At 46.6% G+C, this 13,560-nt stretch overlaps 1 protein-coding gene across 2 annotated transcripts in view; it reads right to left on the bottom strand.

Moving 5' to 3' along the window:
* CPPED1 (calcineurin like phosphoesterase domain containing 1) overlaps window positions 1-13,560 on the bottom strand; it is a 110,726-nt gene that overhangs the window by 85,859 nt on the left and 11,307 nt on the right. For both annotated transcript variants that reach the window (XM_045462446.1, XM_045462447.1), the window contains exon 2: window positions 6,246-6,464. In XM_045462446.1, coding sequence (XP_045318402.1) covers window positions 6,246-6,464 — 219 coding nt within the window. The remainder of the gene's footprint in view (window positions 1-6,245; window positions 6,465-13,560) is intronic.

The raw sequence follows: 13,560 nt of genomic DNA, 5'->3' as shown, positions 1-13,560 counted from the left end.
GTGCCCAAAATTTAAATAGGAGAGATCCTGGGATCATTTTAACTTAGAAACTGAGATGCTTACCGTGCAGTGGGTGTGCAGAAGTTACCTCGGGAGAAAGTTAAATTGGAGGGATGGAAAAAAGCCTTCGGTTTCTAGTGATGAAAGGCTTCTTCATCCATAAATCCAACCTTATCAATATTGCAGATTCATCATGTTCTTATCCTAAACCCGAGGGGCCAGATCTGCTTTGAAGGTTGCAGTTTTTCAAACTTTAAAAACAGCAATACTGGGCGTGGGGCACATATTAAATAACCCCTTGAGCTGGATCTCAGGCAACACCCCGTAATGGAGCATAGTCATATTTTGCTGGCAAAACACATGAATATTCCCACGAAGTAGGATAAAGAAAGACTATAAATATCCTCGTGTCAGTTCAGGTCGATTTTGCTGCCAATTGAGTTAGTTTTCCAACTTAAGAAAAACTCTTAGTTTCCAGAGCTCTCTGGACTTTGGAAGAGCACGTAAGGGATTAGGCACATGGACATAACCCAAATCAAAGAACCCGTCCTCACTCTCCCAACCATTCCGCATACAAATCCTTGTAAAGCATACATGGGTGACTGCTTTCCTGAATACTTTGGACAAGTTCTGTTTTGTTGTAGTTGCTCAAAATGGTGTTTAGGAAGCCAAGCAAAACCCACAAACTTAAAACATTGGGGCGCCTGGGTGGCGCAGTCGGTTGAGCGTCCGACTTCAGCCAGGTCACGATCTCGCGGTCCGTGAGTTCGAGCCCCGCGTCGGGCTCTGGGCTGATGGCTCAGAGCCTGGAGCCTGTTTCCGATTCTGTGTCTCCCTCTCTCTCTGCCCTTCCCCCATTCATGCTCTGTCTCTCTCTGTCCCCAAAATAAATAAACGTTGAAAAAAAAAATTTTTTTTTAAAAAAAACATTTGTCGGGGCGCCTGGGTGGCGCAGTCGGTTAAGCGTCCGACTTCAGCCAGGTCACGATCTCGCGGTCCGTGGGTTCGAGCCCCGCGTCGGGCTCTGGGCTGATGGCTCAGAGCCTGGAGCCTGTTTCCGATTCTGTGTCTCCCTCTCTCTCTGCCCCTCCCCCGTTCATGCTCTGTCTCTCTCTGTCCCCAAAATAAATAAACGTTGAAAAAAAAAAATTTTTTTTAAAAAAAACATTTGTCTGTGAGGGCTTAGCTTGGGAAGGCTAAAGTAGGGACAGCCCCCTTGTTAAGCACCATTATCTTTAACAGTTGAAGAGAATGCCCACAAACCACGAATGTACACACAAAATTTGTACCTAGTGCAAAAAACACAGGGCCTGGTGCATTTTTGTCTAGCAAATACGCCTCAAAACTTTACGGCCCATAAGTAATAAGACCTGGGGATCTCTTACAAATGCCGATTCCATCTCATCAGATCTGGGTGGGGCAGAAATTCACATTCCAAACAAGCTCTTGACTGCTATCCTGGGGACCACCCTTTGAGCAGGGAGGCTGCCGTGTGAAGTGCATGAGGTTGGAACACAGCTGGACTGGGGTCAGATCCTGACTCCACCGCCTATAAGCTGAGAGACCCCAGGAAAAGTACTTAACTGCCCTGAGCCAGTTTTGACCACCAGTTCACACGGAAATAGCAACGACACCCTCCTTTCATGACTCCAATGGGTAGGTCAGCTAGCAGCACTGGTCCTGGCACATACCCTGAACTGCATCCCATGTGTGGTAGGCTGAACAGTGGCCCCCAAAGACGTCCACATCCCAATCCCCCGAACCTGTGAATGTATTATCTTGCACGGAAAGAGGGGAATTTGCAGATGTGATAAAGTTTGAGCTGGAGATCTTTATCAGATCTTGAGGTCCTGGGTTATTGGAGAAGGCCAATAACCACAAGGGTGTTTATAAGAAAGAAGCAGGAGGGTAGGTTTAAGGGACAGAATATGACGGGCGCCTGGGTGGCTCAGAGCATCTGACTCTTGATTTCAGCTCAGGTCATGCTCAGAGGGTCATCGGATCAAGCCCCATGTCCAGCTCTGTGCTGAGCATGGAGTCTGCTTGAGATTTTGTCTCTCCCTCTCTCTCTCTCTGCCCTCCCTTGCTCTCTCTCTCTCTCTCTCTCTCTCAAATTAAAAAAAAAAAAAATAGAAGAGGATGAATCAAAGGTCAGAGAAGAGAGAAAACGCTATGCTGCTGGCTGTGAAGATGGAAATGGCCATGACCCAAGAAAGGTGGGCAGCCTCCAGAAGCTGAAGCCTGTTGAAGGCCACAGCGCTGCAGACCCAGGGCTTCTAGACTTCGGACCTCCAGGACTGCAGGACAATCATTGTGTGTTGTTCCAAGCCACTGAGCTTGCAGGAGTTTGTTACAGCAGCCACACAAAACTCACACACCTTGTACAGGAATAAGGCTAGTGCGGGCTTGCCTCGCTTTACATTTGCAGGATTTCCAGAGGCCGAATCATTCACGGACGTGAAATCATGTAACAGCTGCCCAAAGCAGAGGACCATATACAAAGAACCCTTCCAGGAGCCTTTATATCCAGGGAAGAATTTGTTCCACACTATCTGTTTTGTTTGGTTGTGGCAATTTTTAATCAACAGGCCAGACACACACATTAATAACAAACGGTTCTACAGGCTGAAAGGACCCCCTGTACTCGAATGGCATCATCCCATTCCACCTGTCGATTCCTCACATGACTGCCGAAACCGAGCAAGGTTCCCACGGGCAGCATCAGGGGGTCAGAGCCTCCACATCAGGGCGACCAAACAAAGTACCCTGGGCTTCAGCGTGATGGACCGAAAATCAGTGGTCTCAAGAGCACAAATGTCCATTTGCTATTGATAATGCGTTTACCACTGAGAAGCTTCATAAAATAAGAAAATACCAACATAACCAAAAAGACATCTGCAGAGTGAAAACATGTCTTTCAAAACTACCTGGACTTTGTCCTGCATTTCTTAGGCTTTCCCTGCAGGCCCTGGCACCGTCCTTCCTTTTGCACTTCCTTTATCAGACTCTACACTCCACAGAAGGGCTGCTCACTCATCTCCAACCATTATATCCACAGCATCTGGCACTGTTACTGGCACTCAGTGTGTACACGCTGAGTATGTGTAGGTGAACAAATATCATGACGAATATTTATTTTTTTAACGTTTATTCATTTTTGAGAGACAGAGAGAGACAGAGCGTGAGCAGGGGAGGGGCAGAGAGAGAGGGAGACACAGAATCCGAAACAGGCTCCAGGCTCCAAGCTGTCAGCACAGAGCCCGACGCGGGGTTCGAACCCACGAACTGCGAGATCATGACCTGAGCAGAAGTCTGACGCTTAACCGACTGAGCCACTCAGATGCCCCATGGTGAATATTTATAATGGAAAAGTGCATTATGACTTTCATTAGAACAAGCATTATTCATAAAGTTCTTTTGCTCCAGTTTGAACTTAAAACTACTTGGCCCAAGATATTATTTATGGTAGAATTAAAAGTATGCTTTCTGATTTTATTTGCCTATTAATATATGCATCTGATAATTAACAATGTGCTAAGCAGTCAAAGCAAATAATTACTTTTCTAGTGTCTGCCCCTGCATATGAGCTAAATGAGGAGGAAGCCGCTAATTGCATATTAAAAAATGGTAACTAGCTTTAAAACGTTCTGCTTAATCTCCGACCACAATATTCAAAACAGTTACAGTCCCTCCACTGGCTCAGTTACAAGCATCCAAAACAGTCCAACTCTTCAGAACAGATACAAATTCTGCTCGGGTCACACTGCATATAAAATACGTGCTCAAAAGATTGCCAGTTCACGTTTACAAGGTCTTCTGACCAACGGGAAAAGTTGAGCATAAAAACCATATCTTTTAATTTACTATGCTCAGTATATTTCATTGAAGCAGCAATGAGATTGCACGGAGAGCTTTTATTTTAAATCTTATTTTGAAATATGACTGAACACATTAATGTAATTCGGAACAAGTTGGTAAACATCTACGAAAACATGCTATAGCATTCTAGTGAGTCCTGTAACATTTCTATTTGCAAAGAAAAGAAATCGCTGCACATAAAAACGGTAGATTTGGAATCTGACCTTCAACTGTCCAGGAAAAGCAGAACTTTGCTCACTGGATGGTCCAGAATGAGAGATCTAGCTGATGCTACAGTGCACACGGGCCAAATGATGCCAAAGCACCCAGCTAACAGCAAATCAGACCATCGGGAAGCAGCATTAATCTGGTCAACTGGCATATTACCCTGATTTTACCTTGTCAACCAAGACTCTGGGTCCTACTCTGATTTCTAACTCCTTTAGAGACTGGGGCATCCTGTGGTCACCAAGGGTGACCGAGTGTGAATGTGCTTCTGCTCCAAGCTGCTGAGATGTCCACCCCCTGCACCTGCCCCCATGTGGTGAAGCCCTACAAGGTCGAGGTTTTGAATGCTTATTGCACTGATGGGCTCAGAAACGGAGGCCCAGAGAAGGTAAGGGGACTGGTCCAAGTTCACCCAGCACATCAGTGGCAGGTGTGGAGCTGGCATCCACCCTAGTTCAGGTCTCTATCCACTGCCTTAGTTTCCTTCTTTCCCACCTTGCCGCCTCTGTAGAAGCCCAATAGCAGGACAGGCTGATTCTCCGGGGATGACCGCCCTTGGGTTCCATCCAATGACATGGGCATGTCCACATTCATGATTTTGCATAAAATATGTGTAAACGGAGAATGAGGGGAGTTCTGAGGGTTCCTCCTGCTCATTACACTCACTGGACTTGGGGAGAGTGATTCCGGGCAGCCCTTTTTCCATCCTCACATCTTTACTTTGGGATTGTTCTCGATAGGTTGGCTGCTAGACAAGGGAAGCTTGAAAAAAGAATGCAACCCAGCCTATTGTAGAGTGCCTCAGCTTGTAAAGGCACTGGAAATCACATCAGGACCCAGAGTCCTGGTTTACAAGATGGTATTAGCCAAAGCAAACGTGTGGCCACTGCAGTGTTTTCTGCAATGGTCTTCAAGCCACTGCTGCTCCAAAAGCAGAGACCGCTGTTCCACTAACAGTGGACATGGGAGTGCACGCTACCTCTCTGATGGGCAGGTGGAGGTTCCACCTGCTTGTACTTGCTCACTGGACTTTATTCTTGCCTGGGAGAGAAGGTATCAGAAGAAGAAACAAAACGCAAGAGACTTCTAGAAGGCACCTGTTGTTTCTTACATTCGATCTCACTTTTCTTGTGCGGAACCATCCCGCTCTTCAGACCACACTGCTGCAGTGGAAATGAGCCCACACCCTGGTTTCAAGGGGCCATAAGAGCAGGATGAAGGATGAGTGCCGGTCTGGGACTTTGATTGGACCACCAAGAATGAGGCATTTTCTTTCTCTTATGGTTTCTGGTAGGAGCTCCCAGGGACCACTACCTAGAGACAGCCTGCCTAAAAATGAAATCAACCCAGAGGAAAGCAGGGCTGAGCAACAGAAACCAAGTCCCGATCACAAACTCTAAGCTTCTGGATCCAGCCATACCTGAAGCCCAGAGAGGCCCCTGGACTTCACAGTCCCATAAAGGAACACACATGTTTAAAAACATAGGGGCAGTGCCAGGGTGGCTCAGTCAGTTAAGCCTCTGATTTCAGCTCAGGTCACGATCTCACAGTTTGTGGGTTCGAGTCCCATGTCGGGCTCTGTGTTGACAGCGTGGAGCCTGGAGCCTGCTTCAGATTCTGTGTCTCCCACTGTCTGTGTCCCTGTCCCACTTCTGCTTGCTCTCTCTCAAAAAAAAAAAAAAATTAAAACATAAAAAAAGTTTTAATAAAAAATATAATAATAATAATAATCCAGTTTATGTTAGATTTCTGTCACTTGCAAATGAAAAAGCACTAACAAATACAGGAGAAATTAAAGTGTCAGAAGAGGAGAAACAAGAGAAGAAGGTTACATTTATGGATATGGTATCTGGAAGCAGTTCAAGTTTGTCCCCTGGAAATAAAGGTGACACATGGGAATCTGTTCCATTTTTCATAGTAAGCTCAGATCATCAGAACTGTAGCTCTGCCTAATTACTGCGATCAATCTCGCCAAATTCTAAATATAAAATGAGCGTGCGTTTTCTGATGTTCAAGGATACTCCCTCCAATAGCCATGGAGGGAAGGAGTGAGCCATTCCTAAATAAAGACGTCTCTTCAAGAGAAATCTGTTCCTCTGCCCAAATGCACTCAGGACCAGAGGAAGCAGAGGAGGCCCCAGGCCCCGTGCAAGTCTTACCTGGCATGGCGTGGATGAGGTCCCCGCAGAGAACAAAGAATCTGGGTCTGGGCTTCAACTTGTTGACGGCCTGAACAGCTTGCTCAGTTAGACGGATCTCCTGCCCCCACTCGTCACCGCCGCTGTCACAGTTCCCGGTGGACCAGGCCTTCATGAGCCCGAACTGTGGGTCTGCGCCTTGGATGAAGTAGAATGGGCCTTTCCATTCCCTTTCCTTTTCTTGTAAAAACGAAGGGGGCGGGGGAGGGAGAGGGAAGAAATATTATAAAATCTGTCAGGGAAAGCATCCAGGTTATCGTGCAAGTGGATACAATATTTTTCTTAAATTAAGTAGGTCATTTTAATAAGCTGCTGTTCAAACATACCATTTTCCTGTCATAGTCTAGAGGATTTTGATTTATACTAATTATGCCTGGGACCTGGTGATTCCCAAAGGCCAGGAAAAACCACGTGGGCAGCAACAGCCACCCAGCCAAGCTGTTTGTTTAAAACTAGCCGGCCAAGCTGGAGCACAGAGGCACAACAGCATGCCGTACAGACGATATTAACGTTCAATAATAGTTTTTTAATTAGAATTAAAAATACCAGAAATTGAAAGCTGCCAGAAGTATTATATTTAAATTACTAGGTGAAGTGCTTGCAAATCTTTTATGCCAGGCTTAATGGCACAATTTGCACTGTTTCGGGGGATGTGACAGAATTTTAATTATAAAACTTGGAGCTTGGAAGCTCTGGCGATCTGGCAGGAGATGCAGTGCCAGAAATGAAATCTCGAAATGAGTTAGTCAACGAGAAAAAAAGAAAAAAAAAAAATCGATGCTAACATTTCAAAGGCAGCACGATGCGGGCTTAAGCGAGGTGTGAGGCTGGGGGGTGGGGGGGGGGGAAGCAGGGAGAAAGGAAGGAAGAGGGGATTCTTCATGTTCTTGGAAAGGGTGCTACGTCACCTGCACCAAAAGGATTAGGCTTGCCCTTCCTGCTGGTTCTGCTGATCCCAAGCTTCGTGGGCCACAGATGCCCACCCTTATCAGACCAAAGAACTGCACTGGGCACCTGGTTTTGCGGAGCAGGAAGGGCCATTAGTGGGCATGGAATCCCTGTGGGTGTCCAGCTTTTCTTTTTCCTGGTGACAGCACCCTTTCCACCCTTTCTTCGAACCAAACCTTACACGGTAGACCAGTGTTGAAAACCAGAGCTCCTGAGCCTGAGCTGGGTCCGAGCGCAGAGCAGCGTGAAGAGCCCCAATGTGCAGCCCCTGTTTTTATCCTCTGAGGAGGCTGTGGCCCAGAGACGTGCCACAGCTTGCCTCACGGCCACCAGCGATCCGTGGCAGGGACAAAACGACCCCACCACCTTCAGACTGTTTTCTTCTTTTTAACAAATTAGTGTATCTTGCATGTGAACTGAGTAAGTGGCATTTCCTGTGGAAGTCATGAAGATACTACAACTTCCAAAAAATTCCTTAGAGTCAGTTCACATCTGTGGGTTCGGCACACTCGGTAAGTGTTCACCGAGAGTCAACTGTTTGCCAAGCCCCACACGTGGTGGCGACAATACACGTCTGGACCCAGACAGCCGAGCCCCCTGCTCTCCCAGGGCTCAGTCCGCACGGGGGACAAAGACGACGGACAAAGAAGTGAGCAGGGAAGGGAGCCAGAATGCCAGGACTAGGAAGGTGGCGTGAGAAGCAATGGCTAATTCCAACTGGGCACACAGGGAAGGCCTCTCTCTAACGTGCCACATCCGGGCTGAGATCTCAGTGGCAAAGCGCCAGTCCAACCTTTCCGAATTCCGCAGCTACCCTCCAGCCCACCACGCTGGCCTGCTGTCATCCTATAGTAGACCTCCGGCGTTAGGCCACCCTTCCTCCTCAATTTCTTTACCAGAACTTAAAGACGCAAGCGTGCGAACTGCCCGCACTTATAGAACAAACCATGGGTGCAAAGTCACCCCACGAGTTCCGGACCTACAGCTCGGGTGGTTAACTGCTCGAGCAAGTCACAACCAACTTGAACTCCATCTGAACAAGGGCTGCATGAAGCCCTGGGGCACGCATCTCATTGCTAAGGATGGCTATCTGGCACTACAGCTGATGTGAACTTGTATTTATTGAGCCCTTACTACGTGCGGCAGAAAGACTCCAAGAAGGTCCCAAAGATCCCTGCGTTGTGACAGTCACGTCCCTGTGCAATCCCCTCAACTGTGACTTTGTTCTAATAAGCAGAACCCAGCGATGGGATGTCCCTTCAGGGATTAGGTGATACCAAGATAGGGAAACAATCTAAATGTACCTCAATGGACGGACGGATAAATAAAATGTGGTATATATGTACGATGCGCTATTGTTCAGTCTTAAAAAAGAAGGAAATCCTGCCTCTTGGAATGACATGGATGGACCTAGAGGGCATTATGCTAGCTGATATAAGTCAGCCAAAGAAAGACAAATACGGTCTGATCTCACTCATATGTGGCTTCTAATACAAACTCATAGAAGCAGAGAGTAGAATGGTGGACGCCAGGGGCTGAGGGTTAGGGGAAATGGGGGAGGTGATGGCCAAAGGGTACAAAGTTCTAGTTCGACAAGATAAAGAAGTTTTGTAGACTTACTGCACAGCATCATGCCCTCAGCTAATAATACTCTACTATATACTTAAAATTTGCTACAAAGGTAGAATCTATGTGAAGTACTCTTAGCATACACACAAGTAATAATAACAATAATAATAAAGGTAATAAAGTGGTTAAAGGTAATAAAAGGTAATAAAGGTAATAATAATAAAGGTAATGATAATAATAATAATAATAATAATAATAATAATAATAAAGATTATACAGGTTTTGGGAGGAGATGAGTATGTTTATGACCCTGATGGTAGTGATGGTTCCACAGATGTGTACTTATCCCCAAACTCTTGGGGACTGTTGTACACATTAAACATATACAGCTTTTTACAGGTCAACCATGCCTCAATAAAAATGGCTAAAAAGAGAGAGAGAGAGGGAGAGGGAGAGAGTGAGGGAGGGAGGGACAGAGAGAGGGAGGGAGAGACAGAGGGAGGGAGGCAGAGAGAGAAGGGGAGAGAGAGGGAGGGAGGGAGTAGGCTAGAAAAAGACCATGACTTCCATCTTGCTCATTCTCTCTCGCTCTCTCTCAGAGCCCTCGCCCTGCATGAAAAAGGCTGTCACACAGTGACTCGCCCTATGGAGAAGCCAACATAGTAAGGAACTGAGGCAACAGCCCATGGAGAACAGAGGCCCTCCATGCAACAACCCAAAGGACTGGAATCCTGCGAATAAGCACGTGAGTGAACTGGGAAAAAGGGATTCTCCCTTAGTCGGGCCGTCAGATGAGACCACGGCCGTCAGATGAGACCACAGCCCCAGCTGACACCATGCGTGAATGCTGGGGGAGACCCTGCTGCAGCAGGATCCATTCGGCCGGGCAGTGCCCCGATTCCACATGGAAACTGTGAGAGGACAATGAAAATTTGTGGTTTCAAGCTGCCAAGTTTCAGGGACATCTGCTACAAAGTAGGAATAGATCCTGAGGGATCAGGCATTAAAGACACAGAGTCAGCAAGACTTCTCTTCAAGAGGTGAAGGCTGGGGTCATGAAAAAAAAATGAGATTCCCATTTGTGTTTTAAAGTTAATTGTTAGCATCAATCATTTATTTTCCTTGAATAATAACCTTTTCACACTGAATGCTTTTAGCTACATTCCTGTTTCTGAGGCAGACTGCAGAGTTGTTTAAACTGGACAGATGAATCAGAACCAGATCAGGGAGGGGATCATCACCCCAAGGCTGGTGCATAAACCAATATTCTGTAACCAACAGAATTTATACACAGTTTTCTACAGCAAATGTCTTAACAAATATATTTTCCTATAACAAAGCAGTCATCATCTCAAAGGTCCTTGGAGATATTAGAACAAATCTTCCATTATTATTTGTTTACTTAGTAAAATCTTAGACTCTCAACTTTATGATGACAAGGTACAAAATAAATAGATCTGACCTGAAATGGTAACAGCTCACCATGTAATAAGGTATAAATTTATAGCTCCCCCATCCCTCACCAGGGACAGATTTTTATTACGAATCTGAATGCTTAACAACACTTGCCTTAAACGACGTGGCCGAAGTCTACAGTCACACCCAGGGGCGGGCACAGGTATCAGGTGACATCTACAAGAGCCAGGGAGAGCTTGCCAAACCATCCCCTGCGGGGCAGAGGTCTGGCCCTGGCACGGTCCAGCTTCTCTCTTTAGACTCCCCAAAAACACTGTTCTGGCAGTTCGAGCCTCAGAAGGTCAGATGTACTGAAATGCCTGATAGCCCCCCACGCCCCGAGAGGAGCACAAGTGCCGGAAGTGGAGGCTGAGGGAGAGAGAGAAGGTGCATATGACAGGAGAGCTCCATGAAGCATGCCACACTGGGCGTGAAAGGCAGGGCTGGGCCTACACCTCAGCATCAGCACCTGTGAGCCTGCTGGAAAGACAGCCTCTCAAGCCCATCCCAGGCCTACTGCCTACTGAGGCAGAGTCTGCATTTTAACACATCTCCACGTGATCTGTATGCAAGTCCAAGTTTGAGAAGCACTGACCTGTAACTAATAGGTTGAACTGCCTAAATGTGTTTGATCAGAAACAGGTGCAAAGTGATTTTTGTTTCCCTCTACTGAAATAATGGCTTGGGGGAATTATTATTGTTTTTGCATATTTTGCAATTCATTTTTAGGTCCCTGTCTGTGTCCAGCTCAGGTAATTTCCAAAATCGATAAAAGAATGCAGTCAGGGACCCTAATTGGTGAGTATGATAAGGCCAAGGTCAAGTTTTGAGTATTTGTAGAATGAATGCATTAAAGAATAAAGCGACTTGATTAAACTAAGACCTCATACTTGACCTAGGTGGTACCAAACAAGACTATAATCTTCAGAAACATCTGACACAACCTTCTAGTAATGTCTATAGGGTACTTACTGTTAATACATCATAAAACATGTATGTATTTAACTAAAACACCTGAATATAAATAAGAATGTCCACGGGGAACTGAATTTTTTCTATGTTAATTTGTGTAACAAATTCGAAAAGCTGGTGTAGAAGCTGATGCTATTGTAACAAATGAGCACAGATGTAGTAGTCTGAAACTACACATTCGTTATCTCAGTTTCTGTGGGTTGGGGTTCTAAGGCGGGGCTTAGCTGGGTCCTCTGCTCAGGGTCTCTCACAAGCTGCAATTATAGTGTCAGCCAGCAGGGAGGTCTCATAGGGAGACTCACACGGGGCAGGATCTGCTTCCAAGCGCACTTATGGGGCTGTCGACTAGATTCCTTGCTGGCTGTGGACCAGAAGCTACCCTCGGTTCCCTGCCAGGTGGGCCTCTCCAAGCTGGCAGCTGGTAACATGGAAACTTGTTTCATAAAGCCAGCAAGGGAGAGGGTCTGCCAGCAAAGGAAGTTATGTAACCTGGTGATGGAAGCGATATTCCATCACTCTGCTGTGTTCTATTCATTACAATCAAGTTGCTAGGCCAGCCCCCACTCAAGGACAGAGGATCACAGAGGCCACCAATACTAGCAGGTGGGGATCATTGGGACCATCTGAGAGTCTGTCTGCCACAGAGGGTGATACTGAACAAGGCCTAGCCTCACATGACCACACGTTTACATCTGACCCTCCTGCACTGAGCTGTGTGAGCCCATTTACTGGAGTCCATCCCCGGGAGGCTGAAGGCTTACCTTATAGAAGCCATCCTTTGCCCACTAAAGTACTGGAAATTTTCAGTGTGGGAAGGACTTGCAGAATTACCAACCCCCTCATTTAACCAACAGGCGATACTGAGGCCTGGCTAGGAGTCTCAGTCATGGTTCAAGTTCAAGACCACACGCTTAATGAGCAGCAGCTTCTATTATCCAGGATCTCAGTGCTGTGGGGCTGGCTTGGAGAGGACAGAGCCAAAAAGGAGATGGAATGTGTCCTGGGCTGCTGCAAGCTGTCCACCTCCATAAAGACATTTTTATCTCCAAAAAGTTTCCTTTGAATGGAACATCTTGGTAAATAAGAAAACCGTACACAGAGATGATGCTGGCAGGCTTTTCCCCAGTAGGCCGTGATGCTCACAGTTCCTGCCAGTAGCACAGGGCTGATTCAGGGTACAGGCTCGAGCCCGGAACATCCATCTTCTATGGGATGCTAATTGGTGATTTTCTCCAGAGATGACAAACCCCGTGTCTCTGGATGCGGTCTGGCTAGCACATGTGTTTTGTTTGGCCCACGTAGTAGTTATAAAATTTTGAATGTGTCGCCAACATTTTAAATTCATGAGTTTCCTATAGATACCTGTTTTTCTGGATTCTCTTGGGAAATGTGGCCAAAGCAGGCCCAAGTGGAGTATGCTGACTGGCTGGGCGGAGCAGCAGTTGCCCATCAAAGGGGGTGTGTGCTCTGGAATTCACCATGGGCCACACTCGGCCCACACTTGGCCTGTATCTAGGGTAACTCTTCCATTTTGCTTAGAGGTACGGATGAGGAGACTCAGCAAGGTCAAGGTTAGGTAACTTAATCAAGCTCTAACGAGGGCTGAGAGGCAGAACCGGGCCTATCGCGCCACAGAACCCTGACCTCGGGGCAGGTGGTCACACAGGTGAGATTATAGAGAAGACATGTAGCCAGAAGTGCCAAGGTCTGTCCAAACGATATGCCAGAAAAAAACAAGCTCTGAGTTACCATAATAAATAGGACCAGAGCCTGAACCAAATTAATTTTAAAATTAAGTTTTTAAAAATCTAAATTAATTTTTATTTTATATATACATATTTTTTTAATGTTTACTTATTTTTGAGAGACAGAGAGAGAGTGCACAAGCAGGGAGGGGCAGAGAGAGAGGGAGAGAGAGAATCCGAAGCAGGCTCCAGGCTCTGAGCTGTCAGCACAGAGCTCAACGTGGGATTTGAACGCACAAACTGCGAGATGATGACCTGAGCTGAAGTCGGACACTTAACCGACTAAGCCGCCCAGGCGCCCCAAAAACATAAACTAATTTAAAAACACCTTCGTAAAGGAAAAATTGGCCTTAGGGAGAAATGTGCTTCAGCCGTTGTATACAGAGTATCAAGATTTGACCACTTCCACGGGGGTGCCTGGGTGGCTCAGTGGGTTAAGCGTCCGACTTCAGCTCAGTTCATGATCTCACAGTCTGTGAGTTCGAGCCCCACATCGGTCTCTGTGCTGACAGCTCAGACCCTGGAGCCTGCCTCAGATTCTGTGTCTCCCTCTCTCTCTGCCCCTCCCCTGCGCACGCTCTGTCTCT

The sequence above is a fragment of the Leopardus geoffroyi genome, chromosome E3 (genome assembly GCF_018350155.1).
Source record: "Leopardus geoffroyi isolate Oge1 chromosome E3, O.geoffroyi_Oge1_pat1.0, whole genome shotgun sequence".
NCBI classification, from domain to species: domain Eukaryota; kingdom Metazoa; phylum Chordata; class Mammalia; order Carnivora; family Felidae; genus Leopardus; species Leopardus geoffroyi.
Note: the sequence above shows the minus strand (reverse complement) of the source record. Positions and strands in the feature narration are given on the sequence as shown.